Source organism: Neomonachus schauinslandi, chromosome 8, assembly GCF_002201575.2.
Source record: "Neomonachus schauinslandi chromosome 8, ASM220157v2, whole genome shotgun sequence".
NCBI lineage: Eukaryota > Metazoa > Chordata > Mammalia > Carnivora > Phocidae > Neomonachus > Neomonachus schauinslandi.
This window is the reverse complement of record NC_058410.1, coordinates 27595562-27622085: the sequence shown is the minus strand read 5'-3', so window position 1 is coordinate 27622085 and position 26524 is coordinate 27595562. Positions and strand designations below refer to the sequence as shown.

Sequence of the window (26524 nt, the reverse complement as noted above, 5' to 3'; positions counted from 1 at the left end):
TATATATATATATATATATATATATATATATATATATATATATATATGGGCTGAATTGTATCCCCTGAGAATTCATAGGATGAAGCTCTAATCCCTAGTACCACAGAATATGACTGTATTTGGAGAGATAGGCCCTTTAAAGAGGTAATTAAGGTAAAATAAAGTCATACTGACTTCATGGGTGATATGGGTGGGCCCTAATCCAATATGACTGGTGTCCTTCTAAGAAGACATCAACATGCATGAGCACAGAGAGATGACTATGTGAGGACACAGAGAGAAAGCCAAGGAGAGAGGCCTTGGAAGAAATCAAACCTGCTGGCACTTTGGCCTTGGCCTTCTAGCCTCAGAACTGTGGGAAAGTAAATTTCTCTTGTTTAAGCAAGCGATCTGTGGTATTCCGTGGCAGCCCTAGCAAATAGGCAAATATATATATTCATCCATGTTGTTGCATGTATCAAGAGTTTGTTCTTTTGATTGCTATGTAGTATTTAATTGTATGAATATCACAATTTATTCACAGGTTTAGGTTATTTTATATAGATTTAGCTTTTATAGATATTTCCATGTTTCAGTGGACACACCAATTTATATTCCCTTAAGTGGTATATGAAAGTTCCTATTTTTCACATTGTAACACTTGACATTATTTTTACAAATTTTAATTTTGGCCATTCTGGTAAGTGTGTAGTACCAATTCATTGTGTTTCTGAGTCACATTTTCCTGAGGACTAATGGAATTTCATGTGTCTATTGGCCATTTATTCAGATGTCCTCTTTTGCAAAGAGCTGTTCAAGTCTTTTGCTCACTTTTTAATTGATTGTCTGGTCTTCTTCTTATTAATTTGTAAGAGTTTGCTGTACATTCTGAACATAGTCCTATATGAAGGACATTGTAAATATCTTCTGTGACTTGCATTTTCATCATTTTAATAGTATATTTTGATAAATAGAAATTCTTAATTTTAGTGTAGCCCAATTTATCAGTTATTTCCTTCAGCATTAGTACTTTTGGGGATCTGCCTATCCCAAAGTTATGAAAAATATTCTCCCATGTTATCTTATGGAATGGTAGTCAGCAAACATTTTCTGTAAAGGGCCTGATAATAAATCCTTCAGGGTTTTGGGCGGTACGTGTGTCTTCTGTAACTACTCCACTTTGCCATTGCTTGCAGTATGAAAGCTGTTATAAGCAAAATGTAAATGAATGGGTGTGATTATGTTACAATATAATTTTATTTACAAAAATAGAAGCAGGCACTTTGGCCGACAAGCTACAGCTGCTGAGTTTTATTGTTTTCAGCCAGCCAGACCTGATTTTATAAATGGGCAATGTAGGGGAACAAGATTTATTATTTTATTTAGTCTCATTTAGACCATAGTGACTCCACTGAACTACACAGTGGACACAAATCAAATGATCCTAGATGTGTTGCATTGCTTCTGAACTCTGGTATTTGGTTTTGTGTCTGCAAGATGTCCTGTGGCACCATCAACCTGGTTCAACCTCAAGATGGTGTTTTCTGAAACACAAAAGTTGGATATATTTGAATCTCAAGTCTTTATGAATTTAGGAAACACCTGATTGCTAACAGAGTCAATACTGAAACTAGGCCCTCCTTTGTTTCCTCTTTCTTGGAAGGGTTTTTCCTAGTCTGCTCTTTTATTTATAGGAGGCCTCCAAGTGTCCAAAATTTTGTGAGGGTACTAGTTGTAACTCCCCACCTTGTGTGGTCTACAACCTAGTCTTCTGACCCAGGAATGGCTGTTACCACTCAGGGTCTAGTTACCAAGTTGGGAAAATGCCCACAGGATAATAAGGCTTCACTTTGTTTATCCTCTGGTTTCCAGCTACTTTGTTTTGGACCCTGGAGATTTCCTTTCTTTCATGTTCCTCTGTAGAGTTAAAAGAATGTGTAATGTTTTATCCAGACTTTGTGAGCATTTTAGAAGAAGACAGTTTCTACCCTTGCAACTTCCTACCCCATGCCATTTAATCTGAAACCAAAAGTTGTTAATTCACTTTCCAAATGCCAGAAATTTTGCATAATTGCTTGGTGAAGGATTTCCCCTTTGTTTACATTTTAAGTTTCTGAAGTGGTTGGTATTTAATCCTCTTTGTGATTTCTATGATCCAAATTCTAGTGACCACAGACCCCTTGTCTATCCCTTGCAAGATGAGAAGAATGAGTTATTTCTTAGTTTTGTAGGCTAGTTTGATGTATGTTTAATTTTCTCCTAGATAAAAAACATATTTCTAACATTCTTATCACATATCTAGCACCAAAAAAACAAAAACCAAAAAATCCAGTCCTTTTTTAATAATGTGACTCAGAGTTTAGACTTACTTCAATTGGTAGACATTAGTTAAGGATGAATAATGAACAAATGAGACTAAATAAAACAAGAATAAGGATGAATGGCAAGATTAAATACTACTGTGTATTTTTCTTTTCACTTTTTAATATTTACGTGTAAGCTGACCAATCCTTGCCCCTTCTGGCCCAAGTTATTATTATTGAAGAATTTTTTTTTAATCATATGCATGTAGAACCTATCCTTTGAATGTATACCTTCATTATCTTAGATTTGGTTGCTTAATATGATACTTAATCTTAAATACAGGTGAAATATATATTTCAAGTATTGGCCTAGAATACCAGTGAGCCTGGCTGCAGACATCACAGGAGCTCCTGGTGTGTGATCTAGGATGCTGAGCTTTGTAACTGAGTGACCATTCTTGACCTATGCACTGAATCGTGATTGTGTTACAGTGGACAGTTTAAGATTACTTGACCTCACAAGTCCATTTTACTCAACTGCTCTCTCCTTGAAATATTCTCTTCCCAGACCATTCACAAATATAACAGTCTGCTGGGTCCCTCCTACCTTGTTGGCTATTTCTTCTCAGTCTCCTTTTGAGATATGTCTTCCCTACTCAGGCATCTTTTGTTGAGATTCTTTCAATACCTGGCCTTACTCTACACTCCTTCTCAATACTTCTTCCTGCTTCAGCAGTCCTATCAATGCCCATTGTACTATATGCAAATTTATATGCAAATGTGTCTGAGTTCTGGATCTGCATAGATATTTCCCTTGGATATCTGAAAAGCATATTAAATTCAACATATTCAAAACTGACTTATGATCTCCAATACTCTGTACGCCATCAAATTGGTCTTTTTCCATCAAACCTCATAAAAAAAATCTCATCCAATTATGCGAGCTGGAAGCTTAGAGGTCATCTTTGACATGTCCTTCTTCCTTATTTCTATATGCAACCCATCACCATGCCCTGCCAATTTTTCCTACCAAATGTCTCTTCAATGATAAATTTTTTATAGTCCTTTCCATTTCCTAATTCAAGCCAAATCCTGACTCTTACAGACTATTACAAGAACTCACTAACTCGTGGGGGAGGTGCAAGATGGCAGAGGAGTAGGAGACCTAAGTTTCTTCTGGTACCAGGAATTCATGTAGATAGTTATCAAACCATTCAGAACACCTACAAACTCAATAGGAGATCAAAGAAAATAATAGCAGCAACTCTCTGAACAGAAAAGCAACCACTTTCTGGAACGTCTCTTCTGATTTGTTTAGTATATATTTTTCTGGGGTTGTTGTTATCCTGTTAGCATTTTATTCTCTCATTCATCTATTCTCCTCTGGACAAAATGACAAGATGGAAAACTCACCTCAAAAAAAAGAACAAGAGGCAGTACCAACTGCCAGGGACCTAAATCAATACAGACATTAGTAAGATGTTGGAACTAGAGTTCAGGATGATGATTATACAGATACCAGCTAGGCTTGAAAAAAGCATAGAAGACACTAAAGAATCCCATTCTGGAGAAATAAAAGAACTAAAATCTAACCAAGTCAAAATCAAAAAGGCTATTAATGAGGTGCAATAAAAAATGGAGGCTCTAACTGCTAGGATAAATGAGGCAGAAGAGAGAATTAGTGATATAGAAGACTAAATGATGGAGAATAAAGAAGCTGAGAAAAAGAGAGAGGAACAACTACTGGGTCACAAGGGGAGAATTCAAGAGATAAGTGATACCATAAAGCAAAACATTAGAATAATTGGGGTCCTAGAAGAAGAAGAAAGAAAGAGAGGGGCAGAAGGTATATTGGAGCAAATTATAGCAGAGAACCTCCCTAATTTGGGGAAGGAAACAGGCAGCAAAATCCAGGAGGTACAGAGAACCCCCCTCAAAATCAATAAAAATAGGTCAACACCCTGACATCTAATAGTAAAACTCACAAGTTTTAGAGACAAAGAGAAAATCCTGAAAGCAGCTTGGGACAAGAGGTCTGTAACCTACAATGGTAGAAACATTAGATTGGCAGAAGACCTGTCCACAGAGACCTGGCAGGCCAGAAAGAACTGGCATGATATATTCAGAGCACTAAACGAGAAGAATATGCAGCCAAGAATACTACATCTAGCTAGGCTGTCATTGAAAATAGAAGGAGAGATAAAAAGCTTCCAGGACAAACAAAAACTAAAAGAATTTGCAATCAACAAACCAGCCCTACAAGAAATATTGAAAGGGGTCCTCTAAGCAAAGAGAGAGCCTAAAAGTAACAGACCAGAAAGGAATAGAGACAATATACAGTAACAGTCATCTTACATGCAACACAATGGCACTAAATTCATATCTTTCAGTAGTTACCCTGAATGTAAATGGGCTAAATACCCCAATCAAAAGACACAGGGTATCAGATTGGATAAAAAAACAAGACCCATCGATATGCTATCTGCAAGAAACTCATTTCAGATGCGAAGATACCTCCAGATTTAAAGTGAGGGGGTGGAAAACTATTTACCATGCTAATGGACATCAAAAGAAAGCTGGGGTGGCAATCCTTATACCAGACAAATTAGATTTTAAACCAAAGACTATAATAAGAGATGAGGAAGGACATTACATCATACTTAAAGGGTCTATCCAACAAGATCTAACAATTGTAAATATCTATGCCCCTAACATGGGAGCAGCCAATTATATAAGCCAATTAATAACAAAATCAAAGAAACACATCGACAATAATACAATAATAGTAGGGGACTTTAACACCCCCCTCACTGAAATGGACAGATCATCTAAGCAAAAGATCAACAAGGAAATAAAGGCTTTAAATGACACACTGGACCAGATGGACTTCACAGATATATTCAGAACATTACATCCCAAAGCAACAGAATACACATCCTTCTCTAGTGCCCATGGAACATTCTCCAGAATAGATCACATCCTTGATCACAAATCAGGTCTCAATTGGTACCAAAAGATTGGGATTATTCCCTGCATATTTTCAGACCACAATGCTTTGAAACTAGAACTCAATCACAAGAGAAAGTCAGAAAGAACTCAAATACATGGAGGCTAAAGAGCATCCTACTAAAGAATGAATGGATCAACCAGGAAATTAAAGAAGAATTTAAAAAATTCATGGAAACAAATGAAAATTAAAACACAACTGTTCAAAATCTTTGGGCAGACCACCTCTTAGGCGATCCTAAGAGGAAAGTATATAGCAATACAAGCCTTTCTCAAGAAACAAGAAAGGTCTCAAATACACAGCCTAATCCTACACCTAAAGGAGCTGGAGAAAGAACAGCAAATGAAGCCTAAACCCAGCAGGAGAAGAGCAATAATAAAGATCAGAGCAGAAATCAATGAAATAGAAACCAAAAGAACAGTAGAACAGATCAATGAAACTAGGAGCTTGTTCTTTGAAAGAATTAATAAGATTGATAAACCCCTGGCCAGACTTATCAAAAAGAAAAGAGGAAGAACCCAAATAAATAAAATCATGAATGAAAGAGGAGAGATCACAACCAATACCAAAGAAATACAAACAATTATAAGAACATATTATGAGCAACTCTATGCCAACAAATTAGATAATCTGGAAGAAATGGATGCATTCCTAGAGATATATAAACTACCAAAACCGAACCAGGAAGAAATAGAAAACCTGAACAGACCCATAACCACTAAGGAAATTGAAGCAGTTATTAAAAATCTCTCAACAAACAAGAGCCCAGGGCTCTTGTGAAATATTGTGAAAATGCCTATGCTAGCTAGAGCAATTCCCAGGGGAATTCTACCAAACAATCAAAGAAGAATTAATACCTATCCTTCTGAAGCTGTTCCAAAAAATAAAAATGGAAGGAAGACTTCCAAACTCATTTTATGAGGCCAGCATTTCCTTCATCTCAAAACTAGACAAAGACTCCATCAAAAAGGAGAACTACAGACCAATATCCCTGATGAACATGGATGCCAAAATTGGAACTAGAGGGTATTATGCTAAGTAAAATAAGTCAATCAGAGAAAGATAAATATCATATAATCTCACTGATATGAAGATTTTGAGAAACAAGACAGAGGATCATAGGGAAAGGGAGGGAAAAATGAAACAAGACGAAACCAGAGAGGGAGACAAACTGTAAGAGACTCAATCTCAGGAGACAAACTGAGGGTTGCTGGAGTGGACGGGGGTGGGAGGGCTGGGGTGGCTAGGTGATGGACACTGGGGAGGGTATGTACTATGGTGAGTGCTGTGAATTGTGTAAGACCGATGAATCACAGACCCGTACCCCTGAAACAAATAATACATTATATGTTAATAAAAAAAAAGAACTCACTAACTCACTTACCTGTATCCAATCTCTTCTTTTTCTGATCTGTACTTCTGAATATAGCCAAAGTGATCTTTTCAATACACAAATCTGATCATGTCATCCCTGATTAAAATTACTTTATATTTTTCCAGGGGCACCTGGGTGGCTCAGTCGATTAAGTGTTTGACTCTTGATTTCAGCTCACATCATGGTCTCTGGGTGGTGAGATCCAGCCCCATGTCAGTCTCCATGCTCAGTGGGGAGTCTGCTTGAGATTCTCTCCCTTGGCCCCTACCCCTCCCCGCCATGAGCTCTCTAATATAAATAAATAAATCTTAAAAAAATTACTTTATATTTTTCTGGAAGAAGTCATAACTCCTTAATAGAAAATTTTCATTCGTCTATCTCTCCAGTGGTCCCCTCTTATTTCACATTCCTCCTGCCCGCTCTTCTTCACCATGCATCTATCTTTCAGTCTCTTGTCCTTGACCTGCTTCCCCCTGCCAGAGGGCCTTGCCAATGCTATTCCCTTTGCCTGGAAATCCTCCAACATTTTTTGTCTAGTTAACCTCCATTCATCTTTAGATGTCAGCTCAAGTGTCATTTCCCCAGAGATGCTTTTCCTGACATCCCTGATCAGGTCCCTCCTTGACTAGGCTCTGATAGCACTGTGGATCTCTTTTGTACCACCTGCCATTGGTATCATGTTATGTTTGTTTGTATTACTATTTTATTAAAGTCTGTCTTCTCCATTAAACAGAAATCTCTATGAAGAAAGAAAGTTCTTTATCTGCTGTGCTTGCTATTTTCTCCCCAGGACCTAGTATAATGTCCAGAACATATAAGTGCTTCATAAATACTTGCTGAATGAATGGAGCCAAGGTGATTATTTAGTCTGAATTTAGGTCACTCCATTAGAAAATCAGGCCTACTCCAAAACTCCACAGCTATTTTTAATTCAAGAAAATATGGTTTTAAAAAATACTGAAATCATACTGAGCCTCAAATGCTGCTTTAACTTAAGAAGTTTTTTGTTGTTGTTGTTATTGTTGTTGGTTTTTTTTTTTTTTAATGTTGCTTTGTCCCTAGATAGATACCAGGAGCCAGAATCCCTTAACCTAAAACCACACCCCAATGTTCAGAAACAGGTCTCAGGTGAGTCAATGCAGCCAGTTGATTCATTAGGCCTGTCACAGACTCTAGGAACGTGCTGTCCTAATAGCCTAGCAATGTGTTTTTCAAAACATTATTTTCAGAAAGCCTCAGGCCCTGTGGCAGGAGGGCCAAAGCTGGAGGTAAGGAAACAGGCAAGTGAGCAGGGCTCTCATTATCTCTTCAACAAGAGTAGCTCCAGTTTTGACTGTGTTACACACTGCTTTTTTACTCTTCTTAAGAGGTCCTGGCAGAAGGCTTTTTTAGTTTTTGGGTTTTTTTTCCTTCATGGGATAGTCATACAGAGAGAACACAAACTCTTCTTAATGCAACACTATCTAAATTAAAATATAATTGAGTTGAAGCTCATCTTGGTCAATGTCTTTGGCTAATCGTATCAACTAATCTAGTGGATCACACTCAAGAAAGCTTTGTTTGAGGAACAAATTTGAACTTGACCCCTTTTCTAGGCTTGAATATAGTAATTAAACTATTCCGCAAACTCCCTCTTTGCTGTCTACCAGCTTAGTCATACAGTTTCCTTTTCCTCAACCAGAGAATTGGTGGTGGAGTGTATTGGGCTTGAATCTCGAGTTATTCCAAGAAATACTGTGCTGGATGCCATTGATAGTTTGCTCAATTCCCATTCCACTTTTCTACTAGTTGAACACTTGGAAAACTAAAGATGCCTTTTTCTAAATTCCAACGCATCTAGCATTCTGGACATGATCTAATTAGTTTGGGTTTAATTGGACATTGCACTAGTTAGATCACTAGGGTGAGATATGGAAGGCAAGTGAAGTAATAATGCTACCAGTTTTATGATAAATCTTCTTTCATCCTTCCCTAGAGGATAATTGTGAATTGGAGAAAGGTAAGTACAGACTCTGGCCAGTAACGGGACCCTGATTCTGAGTTGATGATAATCTCTCTGGACTCAGAATGCCTCTTATAGTATGTTCTTATAGTGAGTCAGGTAATAAAAGTAAATTTAATGAGATATACACAACAACTGATAGAATTCATTTCCATTCCAGTTCCCTGATCTGTGGCACAGAAGTTATTATGGGATGCAAGCAAGTGGAAGCCAATGGAGTTCCTCTTTTGAACAAAATTTGTGCATCAAAAACATCTTGAAAAATGCAGGGGTGGTGAGATGTATCACTTCCCCACTTGACTCATTTATTTGAATTATACCCTCCTCTTCCAAAAAGATGGATCTTGAATAATAAAAAGGATAATTGTAAATGTACTCAGGTGGTGACCATGGTGTGATTGCTATTCAGTTACAGTATCTCTGTTCTGGAGCCAATCAATATAGTTATTGATCGGAGAATTTTTTCCTTCCTTTGTCCAATAATTAGAAAGCATCAGAACAATTTCCTTTCACTTGGCTTTCATTGTCATCTAGATCTCTGTCACATATAATCTACAGGGTCTTTGATCTTTGTACCACCGGATATCATGTTGGTCCACTAAAGAGCTCATGGTACTGATTGAACTTGGTATACCTTAAGTCCTACACACCGTAGATGCTTTAGTAAGATACACTGAAGCAGAGTGTTGGAGTTAAATTTCCTCTGGGGTTTGTTGAGACATTTCCTCTCAAGTAAAAGGCAAGTTGCTTCACTTTGCATCCTCTACTGCTAAGAAAGATTCACTGGGTTTGTTGGGTCTCTATGCATTTTGTAGGGAATACATACTGCATTTGGTTGTGTTACCCATTTGCAAAGTAACCCATAAGATTTTCAGCTTTGAGAAGGACCCAGACTAAATGACAGACTTCTCAACTAGGTCTCAACTGCCACTTGTCTTTTATGATCCAGGAAATCCAACAATCTTCAAATTATCTGTGGCAGATCAGGATGCTATTTAGAGACTATGGCAATTCTAAGTCCTTGGGTTTTTGGAACAAAGTCATACCCTCTTTAGAAAATAACTATTTTTCTTTTGAGAAAAAGTTCCAGACTCCCTGAGCCCTGATAAAAACTGAACACTTGACTCAAGGGATATTAGGGAAACATGTGACCTGAATTTCCTATCATGAACTGGGTGTCCTCTGATACAGAACATCATAAAGTGCTCAAAAACATGCCAATATTAAGTGGAAATGGATTATAGGAGTCCAGCCTCTAGTAGGTCTTACCATCAAATTAGTTTGTGAAAGTAGGTGGTTCATCCTCTCAGTGCAACTATATCTACTGCCTTATCACTTTTTCCTCCTCTACAGTTATGGCATCTGGAAGAGTCCCTTAAGACCACTTAATGTAAGAACAAAAAAAAAAAGAAAAAGAAAAAGAAGCCTGTTCCCAGAAGGCTCTGCATGACATGATGGTACTGGCCAAAAGTGGACTTCTATAGTGTTAAACACACTCAGTTGGTGGCAGGAGGTCTGGATAAGAAGTATATGGATGGACCCCTAAGCAAATATTTCTGTGTCCATGTGAATCCAAAGCAAAATACACCTACCAAAAGGAAGCTTTCAAAAATCTAGGTGGATATAGAATTGCAAGGGACCCAGAATAGCCAAAACCATCTTGAAAGAGAAAAACAAAGTAGGAGGGCTCACACCCTCCAATTTCAAAATTTGCTACAAAGCAACAGTAATCAAGACAGTGTGGGGGTGTCTGGGTGGCTCAGTCAGTTAAGTGTCTGCATTCGACTCAGGTCATGATCCTGGGGTCGAGCCCGGCATTGGGCTCCCAGCTCAGTGGGAAGTCTCTCCCTCTCCCTCTGCCACTTCCCCTGACTCGTTCTCTCTCTCTCTCTCAAATAAATAGATAAGCTCTTACAAAAATTCCTTGGTACTGGAACAAGGAAAGACATATAGATCATTAGAATCAAATTGAAAATTTAGAAATAAACCCACAGGTCTACGATTAACTTATTTTCACCAAGAGCACCAAGATCATTCAAGGGTAAAAGAATAGCCTTTTCAACAAAATGACACTAGACAACTGGATAGACATTTATGAAAGAAGGAAAGTGGACCCTTACCTCACACCATACACAAAAATGAACTCAAAATGGATCAAAGACCTAAATGTAAGAGCTAAAACTATAAAACTCTTTTTAAGAAAACTTAAGATAAACCTCCATAGCCTTAGATCTGGCAAAAGATTTTTAGATATTACCAAAAGCATGAACAACAGGGAAAAAATAGTTCATCAAAATTAAAAAATTTTGTGCTTCAAATCACTCCATCAAGAAAGCGAAAAGACAAACCACAGAATGGGAGAAAATATTTGAAAATCATATATCTGACTAAGGTCTGGTATCCATAATATATCAAGAACTCTTGGGGTGCCTGGGTGGCTCAGTCGTTAAGTGTCTGCCTTTGGCTCAGGTCATGATCCCAGGGTCCTGGGATCGAGCCCCTCACTGGGCTCCCTGCTCCATGGGAAGCCTGCTTCTCCCTCTCCTACTCCCCCTGCTTGTGTTCCCTCTCTCGCTGTGTCTCTCTCTGTCAAATAAAGAAATAAAATCTTAAAAAAAAAGAACTCTTACAACTTAATAATAAAAAGACAAATAATCCAACTTAAAAATGGACAAAGGATTGAAATAGATTATTCTCCAAGAGAGAGACAACACCATTAATCATCAGGGAAATGCAAATCAAAACCACATGAGGGGGCCGCTGAGATGGCTCAGTCGGATAAGTGTCTGCCTTTGTTTCAGGTCATGACCCCGGAGTCCAGAGATCAAGCCCTACATTGTCCTCCCTGCTTAACGTGGAGTCTGCTTCTTCCTCTCTGTCTGCTCTTGTGTTCTCTCTCTCAAACAACAACAACAAAAAAACAAAACCAAAAAAACCCACAAGAAACCACTTCATACTGACTAAGACAGCTATAATCAAAAGGTCAGGTAGGTATTGTTAAGGATGTGGAGAAATAGGAACCCTCATACACTGCTGAAGGGAATATACAATGGTGCAGCTGCTTTGGAAAATAGTCTGGCAGTTCCTCAAACGATTAAACATAGAGTTACCATGAGACCTAGGGATTTCACTTCTATGTACATACCTAAGAGAAATAAAAACATTTGTTTTATTGTACATGAATGTTTATAGGAGCACTATTTACAATAGCCAAAATGTAAAAACAAATCAAATGTCCATCAACTGAGGAATGGGTAATTAAAATGTTATATATTCATGTACTGAAATATTATTCAGCCACAGAAAGAAGTATTGATACATGCTATGTGAATGAACCTTAAAAAACATTTTGCTAAGTGGAAGCGGCCAGTCACAAAAGACCTCATATTACATGATTCCATTCATGTGAAATGTCAAGAATGTTAGAGTTCCCTAACTCTATAGATACAGAAAGTAGATTAGTGGTTGGACTAAGGGGCTGGAGAAACGAGAGAGTAAGAGGGTGATAGCCAAGGGGTATGGCGTTTCTTTTTGAGGTAATGAAAATGTTCTAAAATTGGCTGTAGGTGATGGTTGTAATATCTATTAATATACTAAAAACCACTGAATTGTACACATTATATAGGTAATTGAAAGGGGGTGTCAATTATGTCTCAAAAAAGTTGTTTAAAAAACTCTACATGGAGGCAGTGAAAGCCTATTTCCCCAGTGTCTCATACTTATTCCTTAGGCTCATGAACAAAATGGCTGTGTGAAAGGGATGGAGACTATATATAGTCTATATATCTATATCTATATCTATCTATCTATATATAGATATATATAGAGATATATATATAGATATATAGTCTATATAGATATATAGTCTATATATAGTGTCCATCCCAACAATATGGACTTCCTTTGGCCAAGGCTAGTCTGACACTACTGAGAGTCCAACTTCCCTGTAAGGAGAACCAATGCTGAACGCCTAGTATAGTTCACTGTATATAGTAGATTTTTTTAAATCCCTTCTAACAGTAAGGGGATAAGAGACAGTGGAATGGACACTTTCCTGATGATAGATTTGTCTTCTCTGCTTCAAGGCTTTTATCAGCAGTCCCCCTGACCACCCTAGAGTGAATGTAGTGACTGTCTTATTCATGAGCATAATATCTGACCATACATTGCTTATGAGAGAAGAACCAAGTTCATGTGGAAGAGATGAAGTCAGTCTCATACCCACAGGAATATTTGGCCTTCCAATATAGCCCATCACTTAGAAACCCCTGGCTTCATAGGAAGGTAAAGTGGCTAACTGAAAACTCAGTTTGTGAGACAGGACCTTGTGAGGTGGTCTATGAACTGGTATATGCTCTAATCTTGTGACCAATATATGGTACTATTTCTTTCATAGACAGCATTCACTGGCCTAGGATATAAGAAGTGGAAGTGGGAAGATATAATCCTCACTATTAAACATGGTGAACGACTCCTGAATGGTTTGTTTCCCATACACTTGGTTATAACAACGGTTTCAAAGAATTGGAAGTTGAAGCTGCCTCCTGACTGGAGCTCTTCATGCCATTTAAGCAACAAGGAGAAAATGAGGTCCTTATGTGTTGTCTGGGGCAACTGGTTCCAAATATCAAGGGGAAGCAGAGTTGCTGTATATACAACAGGACCAGGTAGAAGTATGCTTAGTATCCTCTGGGGTGCCTCTTAGAGCTCTTATATTCAATGATAAAAATTAATGTAAGGTTATGTTAAACAAATATAGGAAAGACCAAAAAGAACCCAATTCCATGAGAGTGAAGAGCTGAGGTACTGACTGGAAAGAAAGCGAACATTGAGTTAATACTGAGAGAAGTTATGGATACTAACTACCTTCATGACTAGTGGTGATTATGAGGACTGCAGTAAATATCCATATTTTCTTTCTTGCTTTGATATGCGTGTCTTTATATATATATATTATATATATATTAAACACTTTTCTTTTTCTCTTCCTCTTTTGTCTACTCTTTTACATGGTAATGGTTTATTTTATAATTGACATTTTAGATTATATTATTCTAGGATTATGACTAAATTAGAAAAAAAAATATGTCATTGAGAATGAATATAAGAGCAAACTTCTGGTCTCCCATTTGGGGGGATGACAAAAAGTCTTAATTTCCTCAACAAAAAATCCTTCTGAAGTGTATTGTCAGGAACTTCACTCCCATGCTCAGGAAAGAAATAGAGCTTTAGGACTCCTTTTCCGCTGTCTGAAACTACTTTTCTTCCTAAGAGGTAGCAGCAGTCTGGCAGCAGGCTAGACTGTGGGCTCTGCAGTCAGATGCAGCAGAATGTGAATCCTGACTTGAGGAGTGCAAGCCACGAGAACTGGCCAAGCACTGGAGCCTCGGTGCCTTGATTTCATGGGCTATAAAATAAGGATAGTAAAAGCCATCTTCTAGGGTTGTTCTGAGAATTAGGTCAAACGAGATGATGCCATAAAGCTCAGCGAAGCACAGGGCCTGCTCTGTGGGGCTACTCAGGGGCATGAAGAGCAAATGCAAAGAAACTCCATGAACTCACTTTCCCACCAGGGAGTGAAACGTTGCGTCATGGTCCACCCGGAGTGGGTCCCAGCCGAGGTGGTCCTCACCCGTCCATAGTAAGGTTCCTGTATATCTGACGTTTCGTTAGTAAGGTCGCAAAAGAATTCTAGAATACCCCAACAGTCTTCTTTATTTTTCCATTGTCTCTGTCCATACCTATAGAAGAGAAAAGGCAAAGATCTGAGGGTTGTTGTTTTATTTTGTTTCCCATTGAAGGAGCCTTCCATTTTTTCAGTCTATTAATTTTTTAGACTAGTTGGGATTTTTGTCCTCCAACATCAGTAACACTGTGAAAGCTTCCGGCTGCACTCAAGTATCTTTAAAAAATTTTTTATTCTTGGGGCGCCTGGGTGGCTCAGTCCGTTAAGCGTCTGCCTTCGGCTCAGGTCATGATCCCAGGGTCCTGGGATCCAGTCCTGCCTCGGGCTCCCTGCTCAGCAGGAAACCTGTTTCTCCCTCTCCCTCTGCTGTTCCCCTGCTTGTGCTCACTCTCTCTGTCAAATGAATAAATTTTTTAAAATCTTAAAAAAATTTTTTTTTTAAATTTTATTCTTGTTAATCAAAGCGTTACCTTGCTGAAAGATAAACTCAAGCCTGACACCTTCTGTATCAGTAGCAAAAGGGTTTTGGGGTTTTTAATACTTAGTGAAATTTTTCTTCTGGTATCTGAACCAACTTCCACTTTTGAGTACTAGCTTCCCACATCCTTAATGCTTCTGAGGTTTCAACCCTGTGGTTTTCTTCACTTCTCATCAGCCTGCTGTTGAGTAATGTGGCCGATTCTGAGAAGTTGCTACCCCTTTTCGTCTCAGGTATTGCTTACCCAACACATCTTGTCAATCTTTTTGTTGAAAATGGAGCGGAGGTTGCATAAATTTTAATGTATAAATAAAGATGCATAAACTTTGCAGTTGCTATACAAAATATGTTGAGAAAAGCAGCAGGAGTTAAAGACTGAAAAACTTCTGGAAATAGTTCTCGTGACATTAACAAGAGGTTAATAAATGGGCACATCTGACCTTGAACCTACCCCTGTGCTAGGGAGACATGGATGAGGGTATGGAATAAGAATTGCTATTTTGTCCACAGCTACATCTGATTTTCTGAATTTCGAATGAAAAGTCGTGAACGCGAAACTGTCCTATCTCTGTCTCAGTCAGTATCTCTCAGCCAGCATCTCAAACTGTGGAAGAGAAGGAGGAGCCTCAAAAACCCCCCAGAAATGTATGAGTGGGAAAAGCGGCCATTTGCAAACCGGGAGCTTCTGTTTCCTGGTCTCCATCCCGGAAAGGAACTGCTTACGTCTGAATCTGGCCGTGACGCACCAGAAGCAGTACGAGGCGCATGCCGCAGCAGAATACAGGCGCCATTTGTTTTTGAAAAGAATTTTCTAAGTTTTCAAAAATGACTTTTGAATTCAAAAAATCTTTTGTACACTCCTCTCCAGGTGTCCCATAGCTGCTTCTTCAGCGGCCAGTAGCATCAGCTTGGTTGAGTACCTACTACGTGCTAAGCAATTTGCTTCCAACATTCACTAGATAAATATGTAGAGAGCCCACCGTGTGCCAGGCTCCACCGTGGGGCCAGAGGCTCAGCTGGTAAGGTCTCGGCGCTGGGTCTCTGAGGGATGAAGCGTCTCCCCTACAGACTGCACATCATCGTGCATTTTGTGTCCCCAGGCAGCCTTCAAGGAGACAAGGCACTCCTGTCCCTGCCTCTGCTTCTTCTTAACCCCCCTGAAACTGGAAAAAGATCTAACACTCCACTGCATTCTAGAGCATGTAGTTCCAGGGGCCATCTCGGTCAGCTGGAGGAAGCTCAAATTGCTTACGTTTTATACTGCACGAAATAGATACCGCTGGTGCTCGTGCAAGCCCTCCCAGGCTGCCAGTGCAAAATGTTGTGAAAATTTCGAGACTGGAAATGTACTCTCTGAGGCTTCAGACACTCGTGGGCTGACTGAGTTTCTAAAATAAAAAGAGAAGGGAAAACTTTGAACATGAACACGGGCACCATTGTTCTTAGCAATACTTTGCAGTGTGATGCTTGCATAAGGAGTTCCTAAAGTAGTTGCTAGAAGTGCAGATGGGAGAGCTGGAGCCAGAAGTCAACATTTTGAATCTTGAATGTGAGGATTCTTATGCACGCTCAAGATGCAGAACTACTGTGTTCCCGGCCATAAAAACGTGATATCCTCCCATCCCATTCACAAGCTCCAGAGGGAATAAATAGCAGTGAAAGGGACAGTGTTCTCTGTCCCTTCCGTGACGGTGATGGAATGTAATGACCAAGATGAAAAACCCACACCAAGGCCACTCACCCACTTTCCTAGGAGCCATTCTATGACTGCTACACTGAGGCAAAATTCTGCCTGGGATCCATTTTGGTTCCAGGCCCTCAGCCCAGCACTCGGTTTCTCTTTTCTCAGGATCTTGCTCAACTGCTGGGTCTTGCCTTGCTGGCCCCCAACCTCTCCCAGCTGACCTGGCTTTATTCCAGGTGACCAGCCTTTGTTGCCCGGGTCCTGAATGGCTGCACTTACCAGCTTGCATCCTGGCTCCAAGAACTCAAGCATAATTGCTGAGATGAGCCCGTCCATGCTATCAGGGGAGACCGCCCAAGGCCCTGTGGTGGGGCCCAGTGTTCCTGAAAAGAATCCTGAGTCTAATGGTGGCAGGAGAGGGCTAAGTGTGTACTGTCAGTGGCTTGTGCTTCGTTCCTTCATTCACTGAGTGGGTGATCAGTCTCACCTGCATTCAGTCCCGTGGCGGCAAGAGACTGACAAAATTGCATTCTAGAATCTGAAGGAAACTAGACCATGTCACTCTAAAACAGGCCTCTTAGACATTAAAAAAAATATATTGTGAGCTGAAGGCAATGAAGAAGCAACAAACACAGGAAAAGTCTCGATACCCTCCCCCTTTTCTGCCTAAAGGCAAGATATAAATTCTCCTTTTATTGGAGACAGGCTTCTCGGCCCAGGAGGGCACCAGAGGAGTCTGCCAACAAACCTTCCGTCAGTTTCCTCTCTCCTGTATGTTGACCATACCACAGTTTGCCACTCTCGGGAGCCTAAACCTCCCTTCCTGTGTCCTGTCAGCTCTGTGTGAATGTATTGCTCTTTGTTGAAGATGCCAGATGAGCTGGAATACTAAGCCGCCATCTGGGTCACTCTTCGCTCATGTTCCTCCCTCTCGACACGCGCTGCACGTGTTAATGAACGATTTGTTTTTCTCTCGTTAACCTGCCTTTTTGTTAACTTAGGCTGAGAGCCTAAGATGGGGCAGAGGTGAAGTTTTCCTCACCAACAAGTGTGACCTTTCCGATCAGGGATAGGAAGTTGGGCAGAAGGAGAGGGCGTCAGGAAACAACCTCGTCTTTTCCCCCCGACTTCATCTCTTCCCAGACTCCCCCCTTTTCCAGGATGCTCTCCTGTCTCCTGCCCCACTGTGCTGGGGGTGCTCCCGCTGGGTGTGTCCCTGCACTGGCCCTGCTCCCCCCCTGGAACTCCGCACACCTCCTTTCTTCACCTCCTTTAGCCTTTGCTCAAAAAATCATTGAGATGCAAGAACGTACTTCTGAGCCTATGCTCTCAGCTCTGAACATTCAAGATTTGTTATGTTCTAATGAAGGGGGCTGGTTGGTTTTTGGTTGCTTTTATTTTTATTTTTTGGAACTCCTTCAGTGTGTCAAATGGTGGCACGTCCTTGGAAAGAGCCTACCGCCGCCGTTGATTTTGCTCACCCAAATCACGACCAGATCAGTCCTTGTAGTACAGAAAAAGTCCAGAAGTGTCAGGATGTGAGGAACACTATCTCCTGGAGCCTGCGCCTAGAGTTGATTTGCCACCCCTGAAGACAGTCAGCTCAATGTCCTTTAGCGCCTCTGTCTCTGAATTTCTTGTCTCACTTTTGTACCATCACCGCTGCTCCCTCTGACAATAAGACCAGATCACCGTGTACCAGGTGCTGCGGCCCTGTACCTGCCTTAACCCAATCTGCCCAGCTGGTCGACAAAAAAGGGACTATTGCAGTCTCCCTCTTCCAGACAAAATTGCTGACGCTGATTTTGTACCCAGGCATCTGACTGCAGAGCCTGCCTGTCACCCGCCACAGAAACCAAGAGCAAAGCCTCAGAGAGGGGAGCTAATGGTGGGGAAAAACATTGAGGGCCTGAGGATATTCTTTCTCCCCCTCGTGCCCTCCTCCTCCTTCTGGGTGGCATTCACCAACCATTGAACGTATAGGAACATTAAACAAGTATCAGGCACTGTGCTGAAAGCCTTATGTCTTATCCCATATTCACAACCACCAAATAAGGTAGCACGTTTTACAGATGGGGAAGTTGAGGCTTAAGGACATGTGGCTCTTGCCCCAAGTTACAGGCCCGGTAACATGTAGAGCCCCAAATCATTTTGGCAGCACTGGAATTCCCGCCATAGTTTGCCATACGAGTCCTTTCTATTGCCAAGGACCAAAGGTATAGTCTACTCAAATCCACACCCATTTCTGAACAATGAGGGCTTGAATTGCTTTTATGGTATCAGTCCCTGAGCAACTGTATTGTCTTGGGAACATTAGTTGAGTCATTCACACTGAGAGGTACCTATCTTTAACTGGGGAGGGGGGGAGGTTAATGGCTTTGATCAGAGGTATCTTGGGGTGACAAGTTCTTCTCTGCTCTTAAAAAGTTCTCTGTGAAAGGGCGCCTGGGTGGCTCAGTTGGTTAAGTGACTGCCTTCGGCTCAGGTCATGATCCTGGAGTCCCGGGATCGAGTCCCACATCGGGCTCCCTGCTCAGTGGGGCGCCTGCTTCTCCCTCTGACCCTCTTCCCTCTTGTGCTGTCTCTCATTCTCTCTCTCAAATAAATAAATAAAATCTTTAAAAAAAAAAAAGTTCTCTGTGAAGACCAACAGCAAATTCTCACATGCAGTTTATGGTCTCTATTCTGTCAGGCACTGTTCTAAGCACTGAGTATATATTAACTCATGTGATCCTCACAGTGACTTATAATCCCCATCCTACAGATGAGGAAATTAAGGCACAGCGGGGGTAGAGTCAATTGCCCAAGGTTTCCTAGATGGTAAATGGCAGAGTTGGGATCCAGACTCAGGTCATCTGGCTGAGGAGCCTGCTCATAACCACTCTGCTATAGTGTCCCTTGAAGGCAAAAGAAATATGAAGTTTGAGTGTCTCCTCTTTAGTAGCTACTTATTAAGTCCACCTGGAGTTATGCAGGCTGCAGAGAGAGACTGACCCCATGTCTGTTCTGACCATTTCATGTCAGAAGAAAGCTGACAATTGGACAAAGCTGAGAAGAGCACTAGAGCCATTTCCAACAGTCCCTTGAGCTGACTCAGATGACAAAGTCGTGAGCAATTAAAAAGAAGTGAAGCACTTACCTACGACACCAGTCGGGAAGAAACTGATGAGGAAGCCTAGAAAGCAATGTTTAGGCGTCATGGCTGGAGCGCGACTGGTCAAACAACCAGTGGATCCCCTCACTGAGAGCACAGCTCTGGACGGAAGAGGAAACTGAAGAATCCTCATGCTGGACATCCCCTCGTGGGCTTAACCATGGTTCCTTGAAGCCACTACAATTTCACTTTGTCAAGACACTATGTTGTTTATTATTTTAGGGTTATTGTAAAAGTATAGAAATCACTTCAAAAAATATTTGCCGTAAGTCACTTCAATGTGGAAGCTTGTTTTTGTTGGGACTGGGACTTTGTCAGCTCTGAAAAGGCAAAACACTGAGGATTGGCGGACTGCAGGGCAGGGTAGGGCAGGAATTATGCAAGGCACTCGAAGGTGAGGGAATCCAACAGATCGTGAGGCCCTCAGGGAATCTAGCCCTGGGAGGCAGAGGTGCTGCCAGCCACCAGCGTGTGGCTGGCACAGTGACTCTGAGAAATGTTCTTGGCAGTTACAGCTACCCGGGCTCCTGACCGTGGTTCAAGCTGGTAGGGTCTCTGGTTGGTTCTTCCTTTTCCTCCCTTCTTGGAAGCTCTCTGACTAACTTCCTGGGTATACCTCAGACCCTCCACACCCTCTGGCTCTCCACAGGGCTTCCCTGCCCCACTCATCTGTCTTCCCAGTCCATGGTGGCCCCCGGGGCCCCACTCAACCAATGCTCTTCCTTTTCCATTCCCACCCTCCGTTTCCAGTCATCTGAGAAAGATTCTGAGCTGTGAAACTACATGAGTCCTTAAAAGGTTGAATGTGGAGGACAATCATTTTGAGCTACATTCTATCTTTTTCATATCTTCTTTGAAATCTGATCAAACTAGGTCATCTGTTCTTTGCCTATGATTCATTATATTCATTTTTCTTACCATTTTTTTTAACCGCATGTTTGTAGAGGCACTAAAATTGTACATTAAAGCCCAAGAAGAAAGCCATTTTTTTAAGTGAGGATTTTTAGGTCAAAAGAGGAAATACCTCTGTAGTCTCTTTTAAGTCCTCGGTAGAATAGCCTCTGTGGTAAGTACTAGGGAGGGCTGCGAAGCAGTTCTCATTCATTCCTTCCCTCAGTAACATGGAACAGACATTTGCTGCCTGATTAGTCTCAGCACCAAGGGTGCGGCAGCGAGTAAGATAGACATTGCCCCTGCCTTCCAAAGCCCACTTGTAAAGGGAAGTAGACATAACTGCCAGAGCGGTATGGAGGGGTTTGTGAAGATAACGCCAGGCTTTCCAGTGCCTCCATGCTGTGTCCGACTTCGGAACCGGACCCCTCATCTCCTCCAGGTGGGATTTCCATTGCTCAGAAGCGAACGAAGGCTTTCAAGGAAGAAACATGCAACAGATCTTAGGCTTCCTTTGTACCCTCTGGTGCTCCTTGTTTTCTAGACGTCTCAGCAGCACCTACTTACTCACTGACTTTACCCAGCGAGCTCTAAACTTTGCATTCACCTTGAGGTTGGTTTTTTTTTTGGTGTTTTTTTTTTTTAAAGTAGACTCCACGCCCAGCAAGGAGCCCAATGTGAGGCTTGAACTCACAACCCTGCGATCAAAACCTGAGCTGAGATCAAGAGTCGGACACCCAATTGACTGAGCCACCTAGGAGCCCCATATTAACCTTGGCTTTTAAATGGGGGCGGAGGGGTGATAACCTGTGTTTGAACTACTGATGTTCCATATCTTCTGCACAAATAGCTCTTGTTTCAAAGCAACCCAATTACCCCAAATTCCAGTTAAGAAAAAAAGAAAAATACTTTAATTCAAGGTTTAATAAGTAGTGCAGCCGACAATGAGATCAGGGTTTCCACTGGGTTACTGACTTTTGTAGAACAAATAAGGGACAATTAGAGGGGAAGGTAGAAGATCACAGAATATACTAAGAACTGAATTCTCTCAAAGATGTGTGAACTTTTGTGCTATGTTAAATTGCAGAAACCAAACCAGTCCTGTAACCATTCAATGAGCTCTCTGGTTGTGTGATATCATAATCTGCCTAAAAGCCAATTCTGCCACGATGCCTCAGGTAGATGAGAAGGTAAAATTAAATCCTAAAATCCTACCAATTTGGAAGCAGAAGAATTTGAACAGAATTATTTCCAGTGAAAATACATTTGCTTTGGGAAGGAAGAAAATTACAGATACCTGGAGATGTCTGCTCTACTTTGCTTCAAGCATGAAATGCTGGCTTCCAACTCATTACCCACCTTCCTCCCCTGCCCTCCCCCCTCTAACTCATCAGCAGAAGAGTCCACCTTGACAGTGACAGGAGTGCCTCCCTCGTGTTGGGTCTGGAGAGAACTTGCCTAAGCCCCTGCCTTGGACAGACCTGATTCTCTTCTTTTTCCCTGTGGCTTCCCAGAGACCAACAATTCACCTAACCAAGAAATCATTATTAATTATTTTTAAGTGTGATATGGGATTTTGGTTATCATTATTATTACTGTTAGAAATACATATTGAAATATTACAGATAACATGACACGATGTCTGGGATTTGCTTCAAAATAATCCAAAGGGTCAGGAAGAGGGTGACCAGCCGGCCACAAGCTGATAATTATTGAAACTGGGTATTGGGTACAAGGATACTCATTATACTTTCTGCTTTTATATATATTTGAGCTTCTTCATAACAAAAGGAAAAGGACTTTAAAAGTTTATCTACAAGATGACATCTTTATAAAACTTCTTTTGGTAATTTAAATGCCATTTTAGTGTTGGTAACAGGAACTAACAACTATGGGGGACTGTGTTAAATCCTTTATATGTGTTATTTTAGTTAATCCTCAGGACAAGCCCAGGAGGTCAGTATAATTATCCTGATATTACAGATGAAGAAAACGAGACATAAGCTCAAAGAACCTAACCAGCTCTACGGCATGTAGTGACAAAGCAACGGGTGAAGTCAGGTCTGGCTGACCTAAGGGGTCTATTATAAAATCACTATGTGTTATTCTTCACTTGTAATATTTATTCCGTAAAGGGATAGAACAATGTCAATGAAGATTTGGCCATTCATTCCTTTAATTGTTGATTCACTCAAATGAATGTTTACTGAGCATGTGCTGTATCCCCGGGCACTGTGTTAGGGATGCAGTGATGAACCAGAGGGCAGAGCCAGTCCTGATCGGGCCAGCTTCCTTTTCTTCAGCCACGTCTTGGTAGTGAAGGGCCACATGTTCCTTATTCTCCTTCAGAAAAGTGTTTAAAAACTGCCTCAGTAGAGTATATCTAAGATGGACTGGGTTTCTGCTCCAGGTTCTTTCCCTCATTCTATGATTTGGTAAACGGGAGGCCTCCTTCTAAAGTTAATTTAATGGAGCACAATGATAACTTGAAATCCACTCTTCTCCTCCTCAGACCTAGAGAGAACCATATACTTGTAGTACCAATAACTGGGAAACTATTTGTTCTTTGTTATGCGCCAGGCCCTCAATAACTCTGAATAATACTCATGACTTTTAAGCAGTTCTGCATTCTGGAAATAATTGGCATGCATTTCAAAATACTTTATGGACTTGGATCCAGAAAAAAAAAAAAGGAACTTCATTGTTCAAATACACGCAATAAACACAATGACCAATCTGATCAAGCTTAGTTTTTATTAATTTTTGGACCACTAACACTAATACATTATTTAAAATCTCTGTTCATAAGACTGAGGGCTTCCTTAGGGTAACTTTCCGCTCTTCATGCCTATTGGTCTGGTTAAAAGATGTTATTGATTTTGTTTTGACTGTTCTTGACCAAGGTCTTTTACTGACCCTGAAAACCCTATTGGATATATCCAATCATTATGTCCATCCACTAGCATATGCCTGGACATTGTTTCAACTCTGGAAAGATTTCCATGGCATAACCAGAATCCACCCAGTTGTCACCCCCTCCACTGCAACCACTCAGGTCCCCACCACTACTATCTGTTCCCCGGTCTGTGGCCATAGCCTCCTGTCCATTCTCCCCACTGCTGCCTTTGTCCTCTGCATCAGCAGGAGTGCTTCTTCAAAATGTTCCATCAGAGCCTTTGCTCAGAGCCTTCTAATACCTTCACATCTCTTTCAAAATAAAAGTCAATATTTTTCTACTCACCTACAAGGCTGTGGACCTTCTGGCCCCATTACCTCTAACTTCACCTCTTCCACTTCTCCTAACCCACAGTGCTCCGGCCCTAATGGCCTTTTTGCCATTTCTCGGGCATGCCAGGCTCATCCCCACGCTAAGATCTTTTACTCCCTGTCCCCTCTGCTTGCATGCTCTTTCTGAGATGCTGAGCCTCACCGGTCACCTCCTTTATGTGTCTACTCAGATATTACCTTACCAGTGAATTCTTCCATGGCCACCCAACATGGCTGCAGTTCTCCCCGCCGCCATCTGGCCGCATCTCCTTTGTCTGCTTAATTTTTCTGCATAACATCTATCATCATTTGATAGGCTGTTTATTTTATTCTTGCTGTCTATCTTCCCCACTAGAATAGAAACTCCAGGAGTGACCTCCTGACACTGTATGTGTTGTTCACTGTTCCACTATGAACAGTGCTGGGCACATAGTAAGCACTTGCGGCATAGCTAGTGAATCAATGAAAAGGAATGTGTTTTAGCAACTGGCCGGAATTTATAAGATTTAAGCCACAAGAACATGAAGATGCTTCTCTGCTTCTTATGGTCTGGGGTGCGAGTCCTGATGAGACGGGGCTGAGATTGTCAGATCTGCGAGGTCACTGTGTTTCCTTCACAACTCGGGCTTTGCAACACCACATGGCACCACTACCAACTCTCCAGCCGGACCAGTAATCTGTGTGACTTGGGATGTAGCTGCTTCTTGACAGTTGCAGAGATTTCCCTGATCAATCATCTGGGTGCTTCTCTGGGTGGGAAATGGGGTTCGTGCTAGGGGGGTGCATTTCTTTGGCAATTTTCTAATTTGAATTCTCCTGATTAGTCTGTTCAGATGTTCTATCTCTTTTAGATTCAGTTTCTACAGATGGTATTTTCTTTAGAAGAATGTCCATTTCATTCATGCTTTTAAATTTATTTGCATAGAGTTATGCAAATTATTCCCTAATGGTATCCATATTCGATTTCCCTTGTTTCTGTGATTTCTCTTTTATAATTTCCTATTTTGAGTGATGATATTTTCTCCCTTTTCTAAAATTTTATTCTTAGTTAAGTCAGCTAGTTATTTATCTTCAAAATTTTTTCAAGGAACCAGATTTTGTAATTAGTTGCACCTCCTACTTTTTAAAGAGATTTCATGTTTCATTCATATCTTCTTTTGCCTTTTAAAATTCCTTCCTACTGTCTTCTATTTCATTTGTTGTTTATTTTTATAAGAACTCCAGGAGTCAGATGTTTATTTCATTTGTTTTATTCCTTTTTTTTTTTGAAAGACCCAAAAACTTTAGTAACAAAAACCCTAACATTTGAATAGGGTTATAAAGGTTTCAGTGGACATTTATGCACATGATCACTTTTTCTGCTTAAAAAAAAAATTTATTATTGAAGTACAATTATATTTGTTTCATTCTTTATTTTGTGTCAATACAAGTAATTTACACTAGAAATTTACTCTGAAATATATCCCAGGGGATCGGTCTTTTGCTCTGAAGTGGAATATTTTCCTTATTTTTTTTCTTTAACAATTCTCAATTTAGATCACTTTTTCTGAGCCATGCATAAAACTTTTTAATTTTAATTCTCATTGTTTTTTCATGATTTCCAGAGAAGAAGATGCTGACTTATGCAACTATGTGCAGCTGGAAATCCCCTCTTATTGCTTTGCTTTCTGGGAATTGAAGGGCAGAAGGATGGATTAGTATTCATTTATTATTCATGAACAAAGATAAAATATGGCCACACAACTGTTTAGGTGTAATATCCATTCAACAAGATGTACACTGAGCTCCTAAACAAAATTTAGAAATCCTCACGAACCTCAGAGTAAGGAAAGTACTTTTTGCATTTTGAAGTAATGAATTCTTATCTTATTTTACTGTAGCACTGTGAGTAACCACCATAAATAACTTACTAGTATTAGAGTGTATTTCCAGCTTCACCTAAGGCTATTTCTGGAGGGAGCTGCCTGGTTATCAAAGTTAAAGCATGACTTATATCCAAAAACAACCGGGAAGAGCCTGCACTTTGGAGATAGATAAAGCTTGAGTTAGAATCCCTCAAACTAGATCTGTCTCAGCTTCATCCACATGCCATGGGTTTCCCATCCTGGTACTCAAAGGCCCGGTTCTTATCCCCCCAAATGCCCAGACGAACCTAGAGCACAGACTAATTCATCTGATTTCTGGGATCTCTGGATTCTTTACCTGAACCCATTTAAACATCCTATATTCAAAAGGTACAAACTTCAAGGTTAGAGATAAGGGGGATGTCATGTACAGCATGGTGCCTAACGTTAATGATACTGTACTGTATAACTGAAAGTTGCTTAAGAACTCTTAAAAGTTCTCATGACAAGAAAAAAAACCTGTAACTGTGTGTGGTGAGGAATGTTAACTAGACTTACTGTGGTGATTATTACATAACATGTACAAACACCAAATCATTCTGTTGCATACCTCAAACTAATGTAATGTTATATGTCAATTTCATTTCAATTTTCTAAAATCCCATATCCCCCAAGGTGGGGGCCCCGCCTTAATACCGCAGAGGGTGCTTACCTTCTCCCCACCCGTGTCCTTCTGTCAGCCAAACACAACTCCAGCAGAGGTTCCTGGGCGAGGCTGCAGGGTCCAGACTCCCATGTCACAGCTCTTGGCTGACTCTTTAGCCTCTCAGGTGCACCTTTTCCCAGCCTCTGTG

At 40.7% G+C, this 26524-nt stretch overlaps 1 protein-coding gene across 1 annotated transcript in view; it reads right to left on the bottom strand.

Annotated features, from left to right (window-relative positions):
• The window catches only part of IL22RA2 (interleukin 22 receptor subunit alpha 2), a 22926-nt gene extending 3212 nt beyond the window's left edge, over positions 1 to 19714 (bottom strand). The window contains exons 1-3 of the mRNA XM_021693612.1: positions 19654 to 19714; positions 16083 to 16218; positions 14229 to 14407 (exon numbers count right to left, since the gene is read on the bottom strand). Coding sequence (XP_021549287.1) covers positions 14229 to 14407; positions 16083 to 16218; positions 19654 to 19714 — 376 coding nt within the window. The remainder of the gene's footprint in view (positions 1 to 14228; positions 14408 to 16082; positions 16219 to 19653) is intronic.
• Positions 19715 to 26524: the final 6810 nt, after the last annotated feature.